General features: G+C 39.4%; 1 protein-coding gene across 7 annotated transcripts; it reads right to left on the bottom strand.

Moving 5' to 3' along the window:
- Window positions 1-1,599: 1,599 nt before the first annotated feature.
- On the bottom strand, window positions 1,600-18,403 carry LOC105006419 (apolipoprotein L6-like). 7 transcript variants are annotated; one of them, XM_010864944.4, is made up of 18 exons: window positions 18,171-18,403; window positions 16,539-16,606; window positions 15,679-15,738; window positions 12,170-12,226; window positions 11,557-11,625; window positions 11,267-11,329; window positions 11,109-11,174; window positions 10,771-10,842; window positions 10,254-10,319; window positions 9,559-9,612; window positions 8,724-8,804; window positions 8,552-8,623; window positions 7,567-7,674; window positions 7,244-7,283; window positions 6,893-6,944; window positions 6,238-6,652; window positions 4,386-4,583; window positions 1,600-2,055 (listed from the first exon to the last, which is right to left on the bottom strand). In XM_010864944.4, the coding sequence occupies exons 3-18, from the start codon at window positions 15,733-15,735 to the stop codon at window positions 1,804-1,806; spliced, it is 1,722 nt and encodes a 573-aa protein (XP_010863246.2). In that variant the 5' UTR covers window positions 15,736-15,738; window positions 16,539-16,606; window positions 18,171-18,403; the 3' UTR covers window positions 1,600-1,803. The 7 variants fall into 7 exon arrangements, with proteins under 7 accessions (XP_010863246.2, XP_010863251.2, XP_010863248.2 ...); XM_010864949.4 differs by having other exon boundaries at window positions 12,170-12,223; XM_010864946.4 differs by having other exon boundaries at window positions 16,539-16,581.
- Between the last annotated feature and the right edge of the window lie 37 nt (window positions 18,404-18,440).

The raw sequence follows: 18,440 nt of genomic DNA, 5'->3' as shown, positions 1-18,440 counted from the left end.
TAAATATATTATTTAAACAGTAAATCTATATCCAATGGGCTTCACTTTGGTTCGTCTGACAACTTAGGTTAGTCTGACAACATCTCATTAAAACCCATTAAAACCCAAGTGTCCCTCTAGTGGTTTTGAATAAAAACGGTCTTACAACCTGTACAAATACAAATGCAAATACAGTATATTGCAGAGTTGATATTCTTTGGAGACAATCACAATATACAAGTAGCACAAAATATTTTGTATTCACAAGAAATTCAAAAGTAACAATTCATGGCAAAACCTAGTTTCACAAAGGTCAAAAACCTTGAAATAAAGAACCAACCATATAGAAATGAATATAAATGTATAGTGGATCAGGAAAGTATTTACACTCCTTCCAAATTTTCTTACATTACCGCCTTATTCTAAAATTTATTAAATAGATTTTTCCCTCATCAATCTACACAAAATAACTAATAATACAGTTGTCAATATCTAATCTTCATGCTAAGCTTTGCATGAAGCTTAACATGAAAAGCTTAGCTGTTCAATCTCTACCTATACTACCTCTGAGCCAAATTCTACAGAACAACAACATTAACTACCACAGCTATGCCGATGATACTCAAATATATATAGCTCTCGAACTGTATGACAACAGCTCAATAGACTCTGTGTCACTGTATAGAGCACATAAACACCTGGATGAACAAGAATTGTCTACAATTAAACCAAGATAAAACTGAGATTATTGTGTTTGGCAACAAAAATAAAAGGACAAGTATTAGTAAAGAGCTGGATTCTCAGGCCGTTAAAACCAGGGATCAAGTGCGTAATCTTGGTGCTCTGATAGACTCAGACCTCACATTTAACAGTCATATCAAAGCGGTCACCAAAACACCATTCTATCATCTAAAAAATATAGCCAGAATCAAAGGCTTGGTGTCCCAAAAAGACCAAGAGAAGCTCATCCATGCTTTTATTTCTAGAAGGGTTGACAACTGTAATGGCCTCTTAACTGGACTCCCCCAAAAGACTGTAAAACAGCTGCAGCTCATTCAGAAAAGAGCAAATCACTCCGGTTCTTAAATCTTTGCATTGGCTTCCAGTCAGTTACAGAATACATTTTAAAGTGTTGCTTTTAGTTTATAAATCTCTGAATAGTTTAGGACCCGAATACAGTTCTGATATGTGTGAATAATATAAACCGAGCAGGGCTCTAAGATCCATGAACACAGGTCAGCTAGTAGAGCCCAAAATCCCACCTAAACATGGCGAAGCTGCGTTTAGCGGTTACGCTGTACACAACTGGAATAAACTACAACTAATCTTAGACGTGCCCCAAACGTATAAATGTTTAAATCCAGGTTAAAAACACTTCTCTTTTCACATGCCTATGACTGAGCTCTTAAACTTAACCACATTGTATAGCCTTATAGCTTCCTATGTTTTTATCACATTTTCATTATTTTTATATTCAGGTATTGTGGACAGATAAGACATAAATATGTACCAGAGTGATGCCAACAGGAAGTGGCCATTAGTAGTGGAGGGGGTTTTATGTTTCTAAATGGTTCATCTGTTATGGATGAAAACACCTCAGAAATGACAGCAAGGCTGCACTTGAACTTACTACATAGTCATTTAATGAATTGAAAAAATAAATAATAGGTGTCACTGTTTAAATACTTTTGGAGTTCAACTAGTTATCTTTGGTACATTCATCAACAAAAAAATTATGATACTATCAACAATACTACAGGAAACATTAAATATATACAAATAATTTTCTTCAGTCCTCTTCCGCCACAGTTTTTTTGAACCAGATTAATCTTTGTCCCCCTCTTCATCTTCCTCCTCCTCTTCCTCTACCTCAACTCCATCCATGGTCTTTTGCAGCTGCTCTTTGATGCGGTTGAGCTCCAACAGTCCATTTTGAAGCTCCTTACACACCTCCCTGATCTTTCCAGCAAACTCTGTCTTGGCCCCCTTGTTTAGCTCGATGGAGTCCTTCGCCAGGAAGAAGACATCAAGGGCCAGGAAGAGACCCGACATCACACCTGTAGTGATGCTTATGACCTAAAGCATTTCAGCACATGAAGGGAACAACAAGAATGTAAATATTTGTGATCCAGTTTGTTGTGAAATTTGTTGGTTGAAATTTATGCAAGGAACTTGACTGTTATTGATTCAATGCGTCAAAGTTTTCATAGTAGTTTTCCCTGACAAATAATGTATTGTTATGTTTCAGTATTGTTTATTAGAAGCACCCAAATACATAAACAATACAATATATACAGGATCTGTGATCAACATGAGAAAATCCATCTAAAATATTCAGTACAGACAAACTTCCCTTTTATCAAAAGATGAATTAACCCTTCAGATGGTTGGCAAGGTTTAGAAGCCAATTCTTTGTGCAATTTTGACTTACTACAGTGCTTTTTACCTATTCTGTTTTTTATTGCCAGAATGTACACTCACCTAAAGGATTATTAGGAACACCATACTAATACTGTGTTTGACCCCCTTTCGCCTTCAGAACTGCCTTAATTCTACGTGGCATTGATTCTACAAGGTGCTGAAAGCATTCTTTAGAAATGTTGGCCCATATTGATAGGATCGCATCTTGCAGTTGATGGAGATTTGTGGGATGCACATCCAGGGCACGAAGCTCCCGTTCCACCACATCCCAAAGATGCTCTATTGGGTTGAGATCTGGTGACTGTGGGGGCCATTTCAGTACAGTGAACTCATTGTCATGTTCAAGAAACCAATTTGTAATGATTCAAGCTTTGTGACATGGTGCATTATCCTGCTGGAAGTAGCCATCAGAGGATGGGTACATGGTGGTCATAAAGGGATGGACATGGTCAGAAACAATGCTCAGGTAGGCCGTGGCATTTAAACCATGCCCAATTGGCACTAAGGAGCCTAAAGTGTGTCAAGAAAACATCCCCCACACCATTACACCACCACCACCAGCCTGCACAGTGGTAACAAGGCATGATGGATCCATGTTCTCATTCTGTTTATGCCAAATTCTGACTCTACCGTCTGAATGTCTCAACAGAAATCGAGACTCATCAGACAAGGCAACATTCTTCCAGTCTTCAACTGTCCAATTTTGGTGAGCTCGTGCAAATTGTAGCCTCTTTTTCCTATTTGTAGTGGAGATGAGTGGTACCCGGTGGGGTCTTCTGCTGTTGTAGCCCATCCGCCTCAAGGTTGTGCGTGTTGTGGCTTCACAAATGCTTTGCTGCATACCTCGGTTGTAACGAGTGGCTTTTTCAGTCAAAATGTCAAAGTTGCTCTTCTATCAGCTTGAATCAGTCGGCCCATTCTCCTCTGACCTCTAGCATCAACAAGGCATTTCCGCCCACAGGACTGCCGCATACTGGATGTTTTTCCCTTTTCACACCATTCTTTGTAAACCCTAGAAATGGTTGTGCGTGAAAATCCCAGTAACTGAGCAGATTGTGAAATACTCAGACCGGCCCGTCTGGCACCAACAACCATACCACGCTCAAAATTGCTTAAATCCCCTTTCTTTCCCATTCTGACATTCAGTTTGGAGTTCAGGAGATTGTCTTGACCAGGACCACACCACTAAATGCATTGAAGCAACTGCCATGTGATTGGTTGATTAGATAATTGCATTAATGAGAAATTTAACAGGTGTTCCTAATAATCCTTTAGGTGAGTGTATAGGCCTTAGGTATATATTCAAGTACATTCTATAGTGGACAAATAAATTGTGGTAGAAATAAATTGTATCAAGAATGTTTTCAGGCATCGACCTTAAGAAACTTGCTGTAGTGTGTGTTGGATAAAATAAAGTGTCCAGGTATTAAAGTCAATTACCACCAGCAGTGTACCACAGTTTCAATGCACCACCTACAATTTGAAAATTGTTATCCACAAGCAACCTAAAGTTGTTATTGCAAAGAAAGAAGGCCAAATAGTAATACTGAGGGATGAATAATCATAAAAGCAACATATGTTACAATTGGTCTGGTGTCTGACTGTATATACAGTATCCAGAACAGCTTTTGTTCAGAAACAGGAATTAAGAAAGGGTGCCAAGAAGTCAAATGAAGCTCTGATAGAAGCTTTGGTAAAAAAATAAAAAATAACACTTAAAGATGCACTTCTGGCTTCTGGTATCTTTGTAGGACTTCTGGAGCTAAAACAGGTACCGGAGAAATTGTGTTCATTTACTGTACCAACATGTTCCCCCATATTGGAACCACTCACTTTCAAACATTAATTTTACGGCTAAACGAAGTATGACGTATGATACAAGATTATGCACATCTAAACATCGCTTTACGCATCCAAGTCCCAGAATGCATCTGTCAACCAGCATGCCAACTAGAATTTCTATTATTATTATTTTCATCCCGTACCTGGGCTGCTTTGGCTGCTCCTCCAGCCACGTTGAGGACCTGCACAGTGCTGATCAGATTCTCTGTGTTGATTAGTAATGCCTTGCCGGCCCGCCCGCCCTCCTTCACCACATGTTTGACATTTTGGTTAAGATGTTTCTTAGATATGCTCTCCACATACTGGTCAAAGTCCCACTCTTCCAGAGTCTGCATACCGACCTGGAGCGAATGGAGGAATGGACCAATGCAAGGTGGCGAAAGAGAAAAAAAAAAGGATGAGTAAGAAAATAGATGAAACAACATTAAGACACCCTCCTCACTGCACAGATAAGGTTTAGCTTCCCCTCCCACAATTCTAACTCTCATCAATAGTAGTAAAAATGTAAAACTGACCAAAGATCAGTCTCTAGGGAAAACTCCACCTTACACCACCAGCAAACGCTGGTGCACCCTCTGTCACCCTCTTACTCTCATGGCATAGCAAAACAGACTTGATTTTGATAAAAGTTTGAGATTTCCTGCAGTATATTTCTATGTTTCCAGGGTTTAACCAATCACCGGATCTGGGTGGGCACTGGGCTCCGGAGGGTTTGCAACTAGTTTGCTAAAGGTTACTTGCGCTGTCTTAATGTTTAGGACCCAAACCACGGGACAAAATTCCTTTGTTTTCAACACAGGTAATTAATGATGTCACATCTTTTCAATTCATGACCTACTCAGTCACAATCAGCCAATACTTAACTTCTGCACATATTTTGACATTCTCTTTTAGATTTGTCCTTCCATTTCTTTACTCCTAGTTTTGGCTGCATGGTGGCAATGCTTTAGTCAGATAGCTACTGTAGTTAGACTAATCTAGTTAAATTTTAACAACTAGGATTTTGTCAGGAAAAAAACAATTACAGCATTTTGCAATTACTCACCTGTCAGAAAGCATTTCTGCACCAATGCCTGATAGAGAATGACATTCCAAATAAACCTATGAAAAATTGAATTACCTGTTCCAAAAAAAGCGCTAACTCAGAATTCAACATTGTTCTTAGCCTTGCTAACGTTAGCTTAGAGTTCCTGGTAGCTAACTATGGAGAGTTTGGTCTAAGTCTTCTATCTCTTCTTTGCCGTTTTTGTAGCATATGCTGTAGTAGACAAGGGAGGAATTGACAGTTTGTCGTCCTGGTCTCTAGCTGCCATTAGTTTCTTTCAGTAAGCAAACTTCGCTCCCCATGGCGTTCCGATGCTATATATATCATCCAGGTAAAATGCAAATTCACAAAATAAGCTAAGGAGGACAGCCTGCCTCGCAGAAGGCAAATGTCTGGAATGAGACTGCTGGAACAGAACTGTCTGGGAAGTAGCAGCATGCTCCAAACATTATATATTGACATTCCATTAGCACTGAACTTTTGTTTTTTTACTGAAGAAATCATACCTAGTGCAGCTTTAACAAAGTCTTGTTGGTGCTGGTGTTAGGGTATCACTGATTGGCTGTTGGTAGTATAAAAATTTTTTACAGAAAAAGGTTACTAATTAATAATTATATTTAAGCCCACCAAAATGGTCCCCCCCAGGCCTGGGCCCGGAAAAAACGTTCACAAACGTTGTTATCAACGTTGTCCCCCCTGTCGGCGTTACTGCTGGGTGTTATCAATAATTTGCAGATAACTGCAAATTTAAAATGAAAAATCTTGCACCTTATTGACACCATTTCCCACAAAGTTTCCCATCTCCCTAAAGGTATCGTTGTTGAAGCCAAGTCGCACAATGGCCGGTTCTACTTCAACTACCTTGGGCCTCTTGTCTAGTCGGACCCTTCCACTGCGATGCACAGGTGACATCAGCAATATCCTGGTGCTAATTTTATATCCAAACCTACCTGCAAGAATTCCAGACACTCCTTGATATCCTTAATCTCCTCCTGGTAATCTTGAATCATCTTCTCCACCTTCTTCCTGTCCGTCTTGGAGTGGACTGTATCCGTAATATTCGCAGAGGCAGACGTCACACCGCCGGCGGTCGCCACGCCGATGCCCACCGCCGTGACGATGAGCGACGTCCCCATGGTGAAGGGCGCCAGGATGAGTCCAGTGATGGTGGTGATGCTCCCGGCTATGCTGGCGACGCCGCCCCCCACCCGGGCCGTCACCGTCTTCTTGTGGAAGCTGTCGGCGGCGTCGGACAACGAGAGAAGCTCCAGGATCTGTCGCTGTAGAGAGCAGCCTCGCTGGTTGAAGAGGCGCACGAAGAGGCGGGCTGCCAGGAAGACTCGGTCCGCTACCGCCACCACCGCTCTGGAAAGAGAGATGGACGGTGGGAAAAAGGAAAGTACAATATAAGGAAAGGATGGTGGAGGATAAAGGAGAGGGAAGAATCATTTCTAACCAGAAGGCCTTTGGAATTAGGAATAGTGAGACTTTAAACTAAACATTATTACTTAGCTTTTATTAAGTGCAGATTGGGTTCCCTGAAGATGTAATGTAACACATGCTGTCTGACATACATGAGAACTTAATGGATAAGAAATAACGCACATCTCGCCTTCATCCTCTTCAAAAGTGTTGGACTCGTTCCAAGTTTCCCAACCTGGATGAGGAAGACATATTAGCTGTATTCAAATGACCTTGCTTATTTTACTTGGTTTAGTCATTTGACAGAATGCCCAAGAGAAATGTTTAGGTCACCATCAGGCACCCTGGGAGCAATTAAGATGAACTGCCTTGCTCAAGGGCAGACGACAGATTTGTTTCAACTTGTTGGCTTTAATGTTTGATCTTGCAGTCATTGATCCAATGCTCCTGCTGGGCTAATAGCCACCCCTTACTGTTACTGAACATGCACATAGCTACACACCGGTGAAAAATGGTTCTCTATGTCAAACATACCCTCAACTGTTTTCCACCAGTCCAGAAGGCTGTCCACATCCTAAGAATGGAAAACTATTAACCACTAACACAGGTATGTTGTTACACCTGCCTATGCTCTAGGGTTCGGAATGTAAGCCATACACTCTTCAGTTCAAGTCTTGGTAAATTAGAAGGCTGTACAATGTGACACGAAGCATGTTATTAATGTCCTTGTGGGCTTCCTTCACTGGTTACTGGCACCAGAGCTATCTCCAATATCATAGTGTAATGCAATACAAGCATGTCATAGTTTAAAAAAATATTCTGATGTTGCAATATAGAACACGTGTGTTGATACGTACTTCCTCACTGTCTACTGTGCTTCCTTCACTGGTTACTGGCACTGCAGTCAATTCCAGTGTCTGGATATCCATGACGCCCCCCTGCGCTGCAGCTTGAGCATCAACGTTCTGTGGGAAAATAAAGAATTTTACATATGAATTAATGAAAGAACACCTAGAGTGGAAAGGACAGATGACTAGGAGGAAAAGGTCAACTGGGAGAATCTTTCATATCAGGACCATCTACCTCAGGCAAACAAAAAGACAGAAATGCAAGATATTCTTAATAAAAACAGGAAGAAAAATGCTTGAATTAAGTAGGAATATCTGCAAGTGGGGTGTGAAAATGCCACATGTAACTAGATAAGATTTATGAAAACAAGCTACATCGTCTAATTCAGTTACCCTTGCTGCTCTGTAGGGAAGCACCATGGTCTAGTGCAGATGGAGGGGTCTGATGGTAAAAGCAGAGAGCCCAACCAAGCGTTTGGGAATTTATTTGGGTATATTTGGGTATAACAGGGCAGGGTGGTAGTTTGAACAAACCCAACCCTATCTGAAATGGAGAGCTATGGGCCCTGTCATGATGGTTGGCCCTGGGAGAAATCCATGCAGAATATTCATTTTAATTGTTTTCGCACTCTCTAAAAAGGACTTTATATAAAAGGAATTATTTCCATCTTGCATAATCACATTCCAGATACATGTAGTCTGTAATATACTGTAATATACAATATAATACAGAAATAACACTGAATAAGAGTAACAGTCACTCATAAAGATGTATAATTTTATATATGAATACTTTAAATGCATTATAATCACTTACAATGTACTGTACAGCAACATAGTGCTTCATAATTACTGGTACTTTTTCCTATGATAGCACTATAAATGATCATCAATGTCATACATTCCTGACATTTTGGTCAATGAGTAGCACGTCACTATTACTTATTATTACATCAATAATAATAATAAGTTGATGTGGTGTTTAATACCATACCCCAGTTTGCTCGGGTAGTGGGTGTTCACTTGTTGCTGAAGACATGGCATCATTGTCTGTGTACCACACAGTCTGTAACAAATCATGGAGTTATTTTGGGTCGCCATGGGTGTGAAGTACATGAAACATTTAGTATTTTCCCAGGCGGGACATTGCAGACAGAAAGAAATACCGGATTTTCTGACGGGCTGAAGTTGATGTCATCCAGACTGTCTGAACTGGAGGAAGAATATCTGGGCAACGGCTTAGTCTCCTTGAAAAGAAGGGAAAGAGGGAGGAAGAGAGTGAGAGCAAGACAGGAATATTTTATGATATGTTACTGTTATATAGAAACGATTCCCTTTTATTCATGTAAGGAATGTGATACATAAATAAACTTCAATTTTCTTTAAATGCATATTTGTATGTTGAATCGGACATGGTATAAAACACGTAACCACCTGGATGCATTTAATTCTAGTAAGGCTTCTTACAATTTCACTAGCTTTCATAGCCAGAAGAAAAACAGGAACCACCAGTGTTCCTGAAACACGACACCATCTCACACCCTAAAACCTGAACGCAGCCCATTGAACCATTCTAGCGAGGTGAGACAAACAAATAAATGTTTTGTTTTTCTACTATAATGATTTAAGCCTTAACAGCTGGGTTTCATGGGTTTACCTTTTGGTCTGCAGAGTTGTTACTCTCAGCCAAACTGCCAGCACATGAGGACTGATCACACAGAATAGGCTGAGAGCCCCGAAAAGAATAGAGACAAAATAGAACATGTCCATTTGTAGCATAACTTTGAAATATGATATTGCATGTACATCACTGTCATTGTCACTACCCGGTTCTACATTGTGGATTTGAAAGGGTTGACCTTATGCATCATTCCCTTGAACATTCCAGTATTCTCCTGCAGCAAGACACAGTGTTTGAACGCATGGCAAACAGAAATGCGGTATGACACACAAGAGTTCTTATCTGTGCATCTGTAAGATGTATCCATCATGAACAGGTACCTTATCTGGAACGTGCTGTTCCACAGTGTCGGTTGGTTGGCCCTCATTTAACACCTGAAACATACAAATGAAAACATTAAATATCTTCTAAAATAACAAAGGCTTGGTGTTCTAGTGGCCCTGTCCATATGAAGTAAACAGTTGGGCATTGATTAAATAGGGTAGAGGCTGTATAGGCTTAAGAATAAGGATGTTGTACTGTATCTATTATAGACAGATTTGTAGTACAATACCACCTTAATACAGCACTGGAAACAATTACGAGACCACTGCAGCTTTTTCTTTTCTTTCCCAAAAAGTCGAAAAGGTTTTGAGTGAGGAACAGAAGGGTTAAAATTAAGAGACCACTGCAAATTGAATGCTTCTGTTCCTCACTCAAAACTTTCCTTTTCATCTTTTTTGAAAAAGGTACAGTGGCCTCTTAATGTTTTGCAGAGCTTTATTTCCCTGTACCTCTCTTCTTGTAAGACTGTCAGCACCAGAGGACAGCTTGTTGTATGTGGACTGAGCACGACAGAAGAATGCAAAAAATGCACAGAAAGGAAAAATAAAACGGTGTTTCAGGATTTTGCATAACATGGTTATGAATCATTTGCATTTCAGGCATTCCCCTGATGCTCTTATCCACATAAACATCACAGTTACCATCACCACCATGATTCCTCAACATCACCACTATGACTCCTCATCTGTACCGGATTCTGTGCTGTAGATTTGAATGGGTTGACTCTCTGCATCATTCCTGAGAACATTCCAGGGTTCTGTGTAAGAATGGATACATTATTTTCAATACAATAACACTGAAAGTTGAGATCTTTAGTTTCAACATACATTTCTTGACTTAATACACACTGATTCTTGAATCAAAAACTATAAAATAATTATGATCTAGTTCAACTGTTGTACACAACAAAACCCAAAGCGTCAACCTGTTTTACTCTGATATTGGTAAATGTTAAAGACAAATACTGTATATTAACATACCAAAAGTAAAACTATACAATTAGTACTATTTCAATTAGTGGATGGTTAGGCTATGCTTTTAAAACCCTGTCAGTTCATTTCACTGTAGTTACATTTCAGACGCATCGCTGAACTTTTAACAAAACACATGTGTGTGACCATGGTGTTACGTTTAAAGTTATGGATGTAGTTCTTATATTCATATCTAGTCATGTATATACTTTAATGTACATGGATGAACAGGTTTACCCGCTTGTCTTCAGGCAGCTTCTCAGTCACAAGGTGATCCACAGTGTCTCCTGTAGGGTTCTCCTTTTTCAACTGAAACTCACACAAATAGGTACCAAATGAGCTCTCTTCTGTGTAGCTGCTCCCTGCCAGACCACCAGTACTGGAGAGAACCGATGCCATCGGAACATTTGCTGTTCTGTATTAGTTGCTTAGTTTCATTTATAAGTCTGAATTGTTTTTGTGTTATAAAAGAAGTACATTATTTTGGGACCTTCTGGGCAGATCTGCCGTCAGAATGTTTGAGTAAGTAAACTGTAAGGTGACAAGTAAACCATCAACATCCTAATGTTCACTACCTGTGGCTTTGCAGTAGTCTTGAATGGGTTGACTCTCTGCATCATTCCAGTGAACAATCCAGGGTTCTGGAAGATGTAGAAATTCAACACAACTTCTCCATGAAGCAGATTGTACAATGTTACTATTCTCTCTAACACATTCCGATACTAAGGTTTACCGGTTGGCCTTCTGGTAGAGTTTCCTGATCCACTGTGTCTGCGTGAGAGTCTTCTTTCCTTAACTAAAACAGACACATGCACACACAAATGGGTACCGAATGTAACACATTCTTGTATGAGTGAGTGGATATTGGGTAATATTTGAAGAATGGATGTGAAATACACATGCAAACAACACGGTTAATGAAATGACTAATCATAACTAAAGACAAAAATGTAAAGGATCAGTAGTCAGGTGAGTGGGATTCGTTTGGATTGATGTGTAGAGCATGCAGAGCAAAAAATTTACCTGTTTTGAGTCAGATAAATTTCCCTCCCCTGTTTTCACGAACACTGGAGCTGTACTGACAGTAGAGGCCTGGAAGGAAGAGAGGGATCAATGAATATAGTAACCTGGGCCTTTATCTCTGTCTCAAGTGTTAACCTCTTACTTCAGCCCTGCCAGCAAAAGTACTATTAGCATATCTTATATATTACGACCTGAAAAGCAACACCGAAACTTACATTTTTCAAACATATTGACTGTGAGAGGAAGCCCATTGGTTACCGCATAGTTTGGCATGTCGGTAAGGGCAAACTACAGCTTTTTAAATGCCAGCACAAAACCTTGTCTAGAAATGGTTTTGAAGCGCCGCTGCATTGACATTTCCATGGTTTGTAAAGAAATACAGAGTCTTAAAATGTGCAGTTACATGCAAGGCCCCCCGGACATTGTTGGCATACTGCGATTAAAATTTGAACTCCTGGCCACAATGACAGAGCCCTGTAACCATATTATATTTTCTACACCGTGCTAACTTGTAAGGATATTGTTTTGAATAAAAGCACTGAAGAACAAAATGATTGGGGAACAGTCTAGGAAAACAATGTTATCAGTCTAGGAATAACGCTAATATAGTTACCTGTGTTGAGGATTTGAATGGATTCACTTTGTGCACGATTGCCATCACCCCAGTCTTCTATCGGACACACAGAAAAACACATCTCATCACAAAACCCACAGTCAAAGGGCTGCTAATCCATCCAGAGTTGTAGCCACACATAGATACACTGAATCCTTTTAATACCTTGTTTTGGGAGAACAGCTAAAATGAGATTTATTGTATTACATTGCCACACAACGAGTTTTAAATTACACTGACATCTAGAAAACAATGTGAAATTGCCTTGTTTGGGTAATAACTGTTTAAAATTGAATTAAATGCCTGGAAAATCAGCCTGTTCAGGTAAGATGGAACAATGTCTCAAATCATGACATCACAATGTTATTATAATGAATCTTTGACTTTGCATCTAGGTATGGATGAGCTCTAATCCATCATCTTATTACAAAATAATAGCTGCATATGTAAATATCTTCCAATTTCCAATCTACGCATTTCAATGGTCAAAGACGGCTCAGGGAAATTAAGAATTGCAGTATAGTTTGTTGTTATTTTCATTAAATGGGGGAAATGGTGTTGCTTCAACCAGGACTCTGTGGCAGTTAGTCTTCTTTCTGTATTCTGGTCTGTCTGGTCTTGCCCAGAATGAGCAAAGAAAGCTGCATGTCTTAGTCAAGTGGGGTGGTGACAGTGGCAAAGACAAAGACAAAGCCGGTCCTGCCTGGCTCTCTTCCTGCATGTTCAAGGGACTGGCGCCACCAAGTGGCTTGGCTGAGCAGGTACCACTGCCACGCAGTTGAAGCATTCCCTCGGTTCCAAAAGAGCTTTGCAAACATTCTTCACAGTCAGTGTCAAGAGGAGCAGGGAACCACCGCCTGTTGCAATTATCCAGCAAGGATAAACAATCGCTTTCAACACAACCTGCGGATTGCGCTATACTCACAAGATAATCGGAGGCCTATGATGTCACATCAGTGCAAGGGTGTAAATCCATGCCATTATGCACAGATCTGTACTTCTCGACAGTTTGGCTGTCTCAATAGTTCTGTGTGTTAGCATATATGCATGGGACTGAGGATAACATTGTTGGGATTTCAAAGGGCACGTGAAGACCTGAAACTAATATTCTATCATTTAACTTCAATGATTGTCTTTAGTAATTAAACGGACAACTCTTATGAGAACATGCTGCCTGTTGTGTAGCGACCATCATAGCGGCAAGCATTATTGCAGTTATTGTTGAATACTGAAGTAACCTGTGCGTTTAGGTTCTCTAATTTTACTATCTTCAACAAGGGTTGAGACCCTACATTTGTAAACAGGGATACACATTTTATGAATGGGTTCGTGAAAGTATTGAGACCCCTAATTACTACACATTTTGTTGGTTTACAAAGGTCATACATTCTTGACTGAAATACCTCTCAATACCCAATAATAGAAATGTGTGCTAATTTTTGGAAAACCAAAAAATAAACAATCTCCTATACATACAGTTGTGCTCATACGTTTGCATACCCTGGAACAAAAAATGTAATTATGAAATTTTACAATACATTTGGCATTGATTTTGAAAATATGATTGATCATGCAGAAAATAACTGTCAAAAGACATGCGTAAAAAAGGTAATGGAACATTATAAAGATGGAAAAGCCTTGCAAATGCCAGTCAGTATTGTTCAATCAATTATTAAGAAGTGGAAAATTCTGGGATCTCTTGATACCAAGCCACGGTCAGGTAGCCCAAGAAAGATTTCAGCCAAACCACATTTTGGTTGTTTCAAGGAGCACAATATGACGATAAAAATTAGCTGGTCGAGTTGCCAGAAAGAAGCCTTTACTGTGCCAATGCCACATAAAAGCCTGGTTACAATACACCAGACAACACCTTGACACAACGCTATGTTTGGAGAGGGCTCAACAAGGCCTATAGTGAACATAATACCATCCCCACTGTGAAGTATAGTGATGGCTCATTGATATTTTGGGGTTGTGTGATCTCTAAAGGCATGGGGAATCTTGTGAAAATTGATTGCAGGATGAATGCAACATGTTATCAGAAAATACAGGCAGACAATTTGCATTCTTCTGCACAAAAGCTGCGCATGGGACGCTCTTGGACTTTCCTGCACGACAATGACCCTAAGCACAAGGCCAAGTTGATACCTCCAGTGGTTACAGCAGAAAAAGGTGAAGGTTCTGGAGTAGCTATCACATTCTCTTGACCGTAATATCATTGAGACACTCTGGGGAGTTCTCAAACATGCGGTTCATGCAAGACAAGCAAAGACTTTGTATGACCTGGAGGCATTTTGCCAAGACAAATGGGCAGCTATACCACCTGCATTAATTCAGGGCCTCATAGACAACTATTACAAAAGACTGCACGCTGTCATTGATGTTAAAGGGGGCAATGCACAGTATTAAGAACTAAGGGTATGCAGACTTTTGAACAGGGGTCAGTTAATTTTTTGTTTTATGATTGTCCCATTCTGTTATTACCTACAGCTGAATGTGAATCCCATAAGAAATAAAAGATTTGTTTTGCCTGCTCCCTCATGTTTTCTTTACAAATGGTACATTATTACCAACTCTCCAAGGGTATGCAAACTTTTGAGCCCAACTGTAACTAACCAAACCCTTTTCTGTGACACTCCAAATTGAGCTCCATGCATCCTGTGTCCTTTGATCATTCTTGACATACACAAAAAAAAAATGTAAAGCAAAAAGTGGAAAGTTTCCAGAAATACAGTGGGCACCATCATTGTGAAATGGAAGGAGTTGGGAACCCTAAGACTTTTCCTAGAGTTAGCCACCCAGTCAAACTAAGTAACTGGGAAAGCGTGTTGGTACAGTAAGGTTCATAGTTTCTCTGAAGAGATATGGGAACCTACCAGAAATGACAACCATGTGTGAGGGATGAACCGAGCAAAATATATAGATGTCCTTGAAGTAAACATGATCCTTAGCTCATATGGCATCAGACTGGGGAGGAAGATTAATCTTTCAGCATGACAATGACCTGAAGCTACAGCAAAAACAATGCAGGAGTGGTTTTTGAACAAGTCTGTGAATGTCCTTGAATGGCCCAGGCAAACCCAGGAGTTGAACCCAACAGAACATCTCCATTGAGACCTGAAGATCACAGTTTACAAACGTTCCCCATCCGATCTGACAGAGCTTGAATAAAGAATGGGAGAAACTGCCCAAATCCAGGTTTGCAATGCTAGTGGAAACAAACCCAAGGAGAAGCTATGACTGCTGACAAAGGCACTTCTACAAAGTACTGAGTAAAGTATCTGAATACCTACGTACATGAGATTTTAGATTTTTTGTTTCAATACATTGGCACACATTTCTAAAACCCGGCTTTCACTTCATCACTTTATATGGTAATTTTTATTTTTTTTAATAAATTATAAATTCAGTCTATAACACAAAGAAATGTGGAGAAAGTGAAGGGGCCTGAATACTTTCCGAAGACAAAGGTATATGTGTCAGTACAGTTTTGTAAATATGTCTTATACCTGTGAGTTACTGCTTGTATTCTCTTTTTTCAAGCTGAGTTCGATTGAGTTGCTCATCTTCTGTTAACGGACAGACATACATAAACTGGTTACAGAACATGACAGAACAAATGAATGCAACTTTGTTTAAAAGGAAGTTATTTTCTTTCGGCTTAGGGGTAGGGTAAAACATACACTGAACAAAATTATAAACGCAACACTTTTGTTTTTGCCCCCATTTATCATGAACTGAACTCAAAGATCTAAGACTTTCTCCATATACACAATTTTCTGTCAAAAATTTCTCACAAATCTGTATATATCTGTGTTAGAGAGCACTTCTTTGCCGATTTAATCAATCCACCTCACAGGTGTGGCATATGAAGATGCTGATTAAACAGCATGATTATTGCACAGGTGTGCCTTAGGCTGGCCACAATAAAAGGCTACTCTAAAATGTGCAGTTTCATCACACAGCACAATGCCACAGATGTTGCAAGTTTTGAGGGAGCGTGGCCGACTGCAGGAATGTCGACCAGAGCTGTTACCCGTGAATTGAATATTCATTTCTCTACCATAAGCCGTCTCCAAAGGCGTTTCAGAGAATTTGGCAGTACATAGAGAAAGTCTTAGTTCAGCTCATGATAAATGGGGGCAAAAACAAAAGGGTTGCGTTTATAATTTTGTTCAGTGTACAATTGGGATCAGTATTACAACTTGGGTTAGTTTAAGGTTTAGGCATTAAGAGTTAGGTTAGGTACATGCACAATGTCTATGTTTTTAACAATACGGTTAGGGTCATTGTAGGTTTTAGTGGTTAGTGTTTGTTCTCTAAAAAGGTTGATAGAAATGCGAGCATATATGTGGTATCAGTGTCCTACCTCACTTCTGGGCCTGGGTGAAACCACTGGGGTAGATCACCTCCTAGAGAAAATATTCACTGTGTGACCTACATGAAGATCACATGATGAAAAACACTTGAAAACAGGACACAAAAAAGCATACACTCACATACGCATGTGGTTGTCAATATAACCACTCAGTGTTGCTAAACAACTGTTTATTTTGATTATCTTTATAATACTATTTTTTCAGTGGACAATCTACAGATTATGTCACAGCGTCTATAATTGGTTTCTCCTTTTTCATTGTTGTCAGCCAGAGTCATTTTCAGCATTATGAAATCCATAATATTTATAACAGTTGTAGATGTGATGGACATTGATGTTTCATAGCTAAGGAAGCTTGTACATTCACTGCTTATTCTGAGAAGTATTCTTCAGACTTAAAATGAATTAGTTGTTGATCATTAACAGCCTGGCAAACACGAATCAAGAGAGCTTGAGTCAGCCAGACTAGAACAAGCCAAGATTGTACCCTTTACAGACATAGAGCAGTTCTACATCTAGATGTCAGCAGCGATGACTGATAACCTACCTACACTGCTGAAAATACTTGGTTTTAAAGCCTTCAGCAACAATTTATCTGAAGCCCTGGAGTTAATTTTTGTAATGAACAGCACACAAAACATTTCATTCAGTGACCAGAAAAGCTGAAGCACATGTCTCGTTTGCATATTTGGCAACAATATCTCCCTCACACAGGTTTTACTATCAAGGCAATTTAACTATCAAAAATAACTGTTTTATATAACCCTTAACCCCATCTTAAACCTGAATTACCTAACCTTAACCTAATCTATTAATGCCAAACCTTAACACTTATTCAAAGCCTTATTCTAAACTTAACCCAAAGTCAGATAAAGCTTCTTGTTAAGGTGAAGATTGGCCATGTCCTCACTACGACAGATGGCTGTCAATGTTTTACTACACAGTAAAACAATTACACAAACACAACCAAACACTCAACTGAAAAAAACTAATATTTAAGGGTGTGGTGCTTGGCCTTAAACTACCTGTAATGCAATCATAACGTATGTCTTTCACTGACAACGAAAACCGATTTTTCTGAACAAATAATTACTGATTTACTGTCTATTACTGACTCCAACGTATAGGGGAACATATTTCTATGAAAGTTAATTTCAGTAGTTACGAAATGTACAGTTTTCTATTTGAAATGTTTCATTAAAACGCCTATGCCCAGTCTTTCATTCCAAAAACATTAGTTAATTTAAAAAGCTTCGAAGCTATACTTTAAACCCATCAATGTAGGCCTGTACACATTAGGTTTAGACCCACAAAAACAAGCTTAACTAATATTGTGCATATCCACTCGGTGAGACAACAGTTTCGTTTTCGTGCAAAAAAACCTAAATAACGCTGGAATCATCGATTTCTAACTTGAGCAGAATTTGTCTTCTAAGCAATGTCAATACACTAAGCGGGTGGTATATTTATAGCCTATACACAAGTTGTTTTTTTATCACTAATCACACCATAATGTGTTCTAAATACATTTCATACCTACCTTGATTACTTAATCGGTTTAAGTAATTGTTTTATTACCGAAGTGTACGGGGAAAAAAAATATAGAAACAAACCAGAACTTACACAATTCAGTTACTTCCCCTACGGTTTCTTTTGAACCCACCTCTAAAAGTTAAAAACCCTGATCACATTCAGTAAAAAAAGGTTCCAGGTCTAATTACGACTTTAGAGCCAACGTCGTGGCTTGTTTAACATCTTAGAAATACACGTTACAGCATATTTCTATCAGAATATTTCCCGAAACATTGCGTCCTGCGGAAGGGCAACCACCACCCCTTTCTGTGATTTTGTGAAAAGTTTCATGTAGACCCGCCCAACAGTATCTACTTCTCG

Source organism: Esox lucius, chromosome 24, assembly GCF_011004845.1.
Source record: "Esox lucius isolate fEsoLuc1 chromosome 24, fEsoLuc1.pri, whole genome shotgun sequence".
Classification (NCBI taxonomy): domain Eukaryota; kingdom Metazoa; phylum Chordata; class Actinopteri; order Esociformes; family Esocidae; genus Esox; species Esox lucius.
This window is presented reverse-complemented; position numbering and strand designations above follow the sequence as displayed.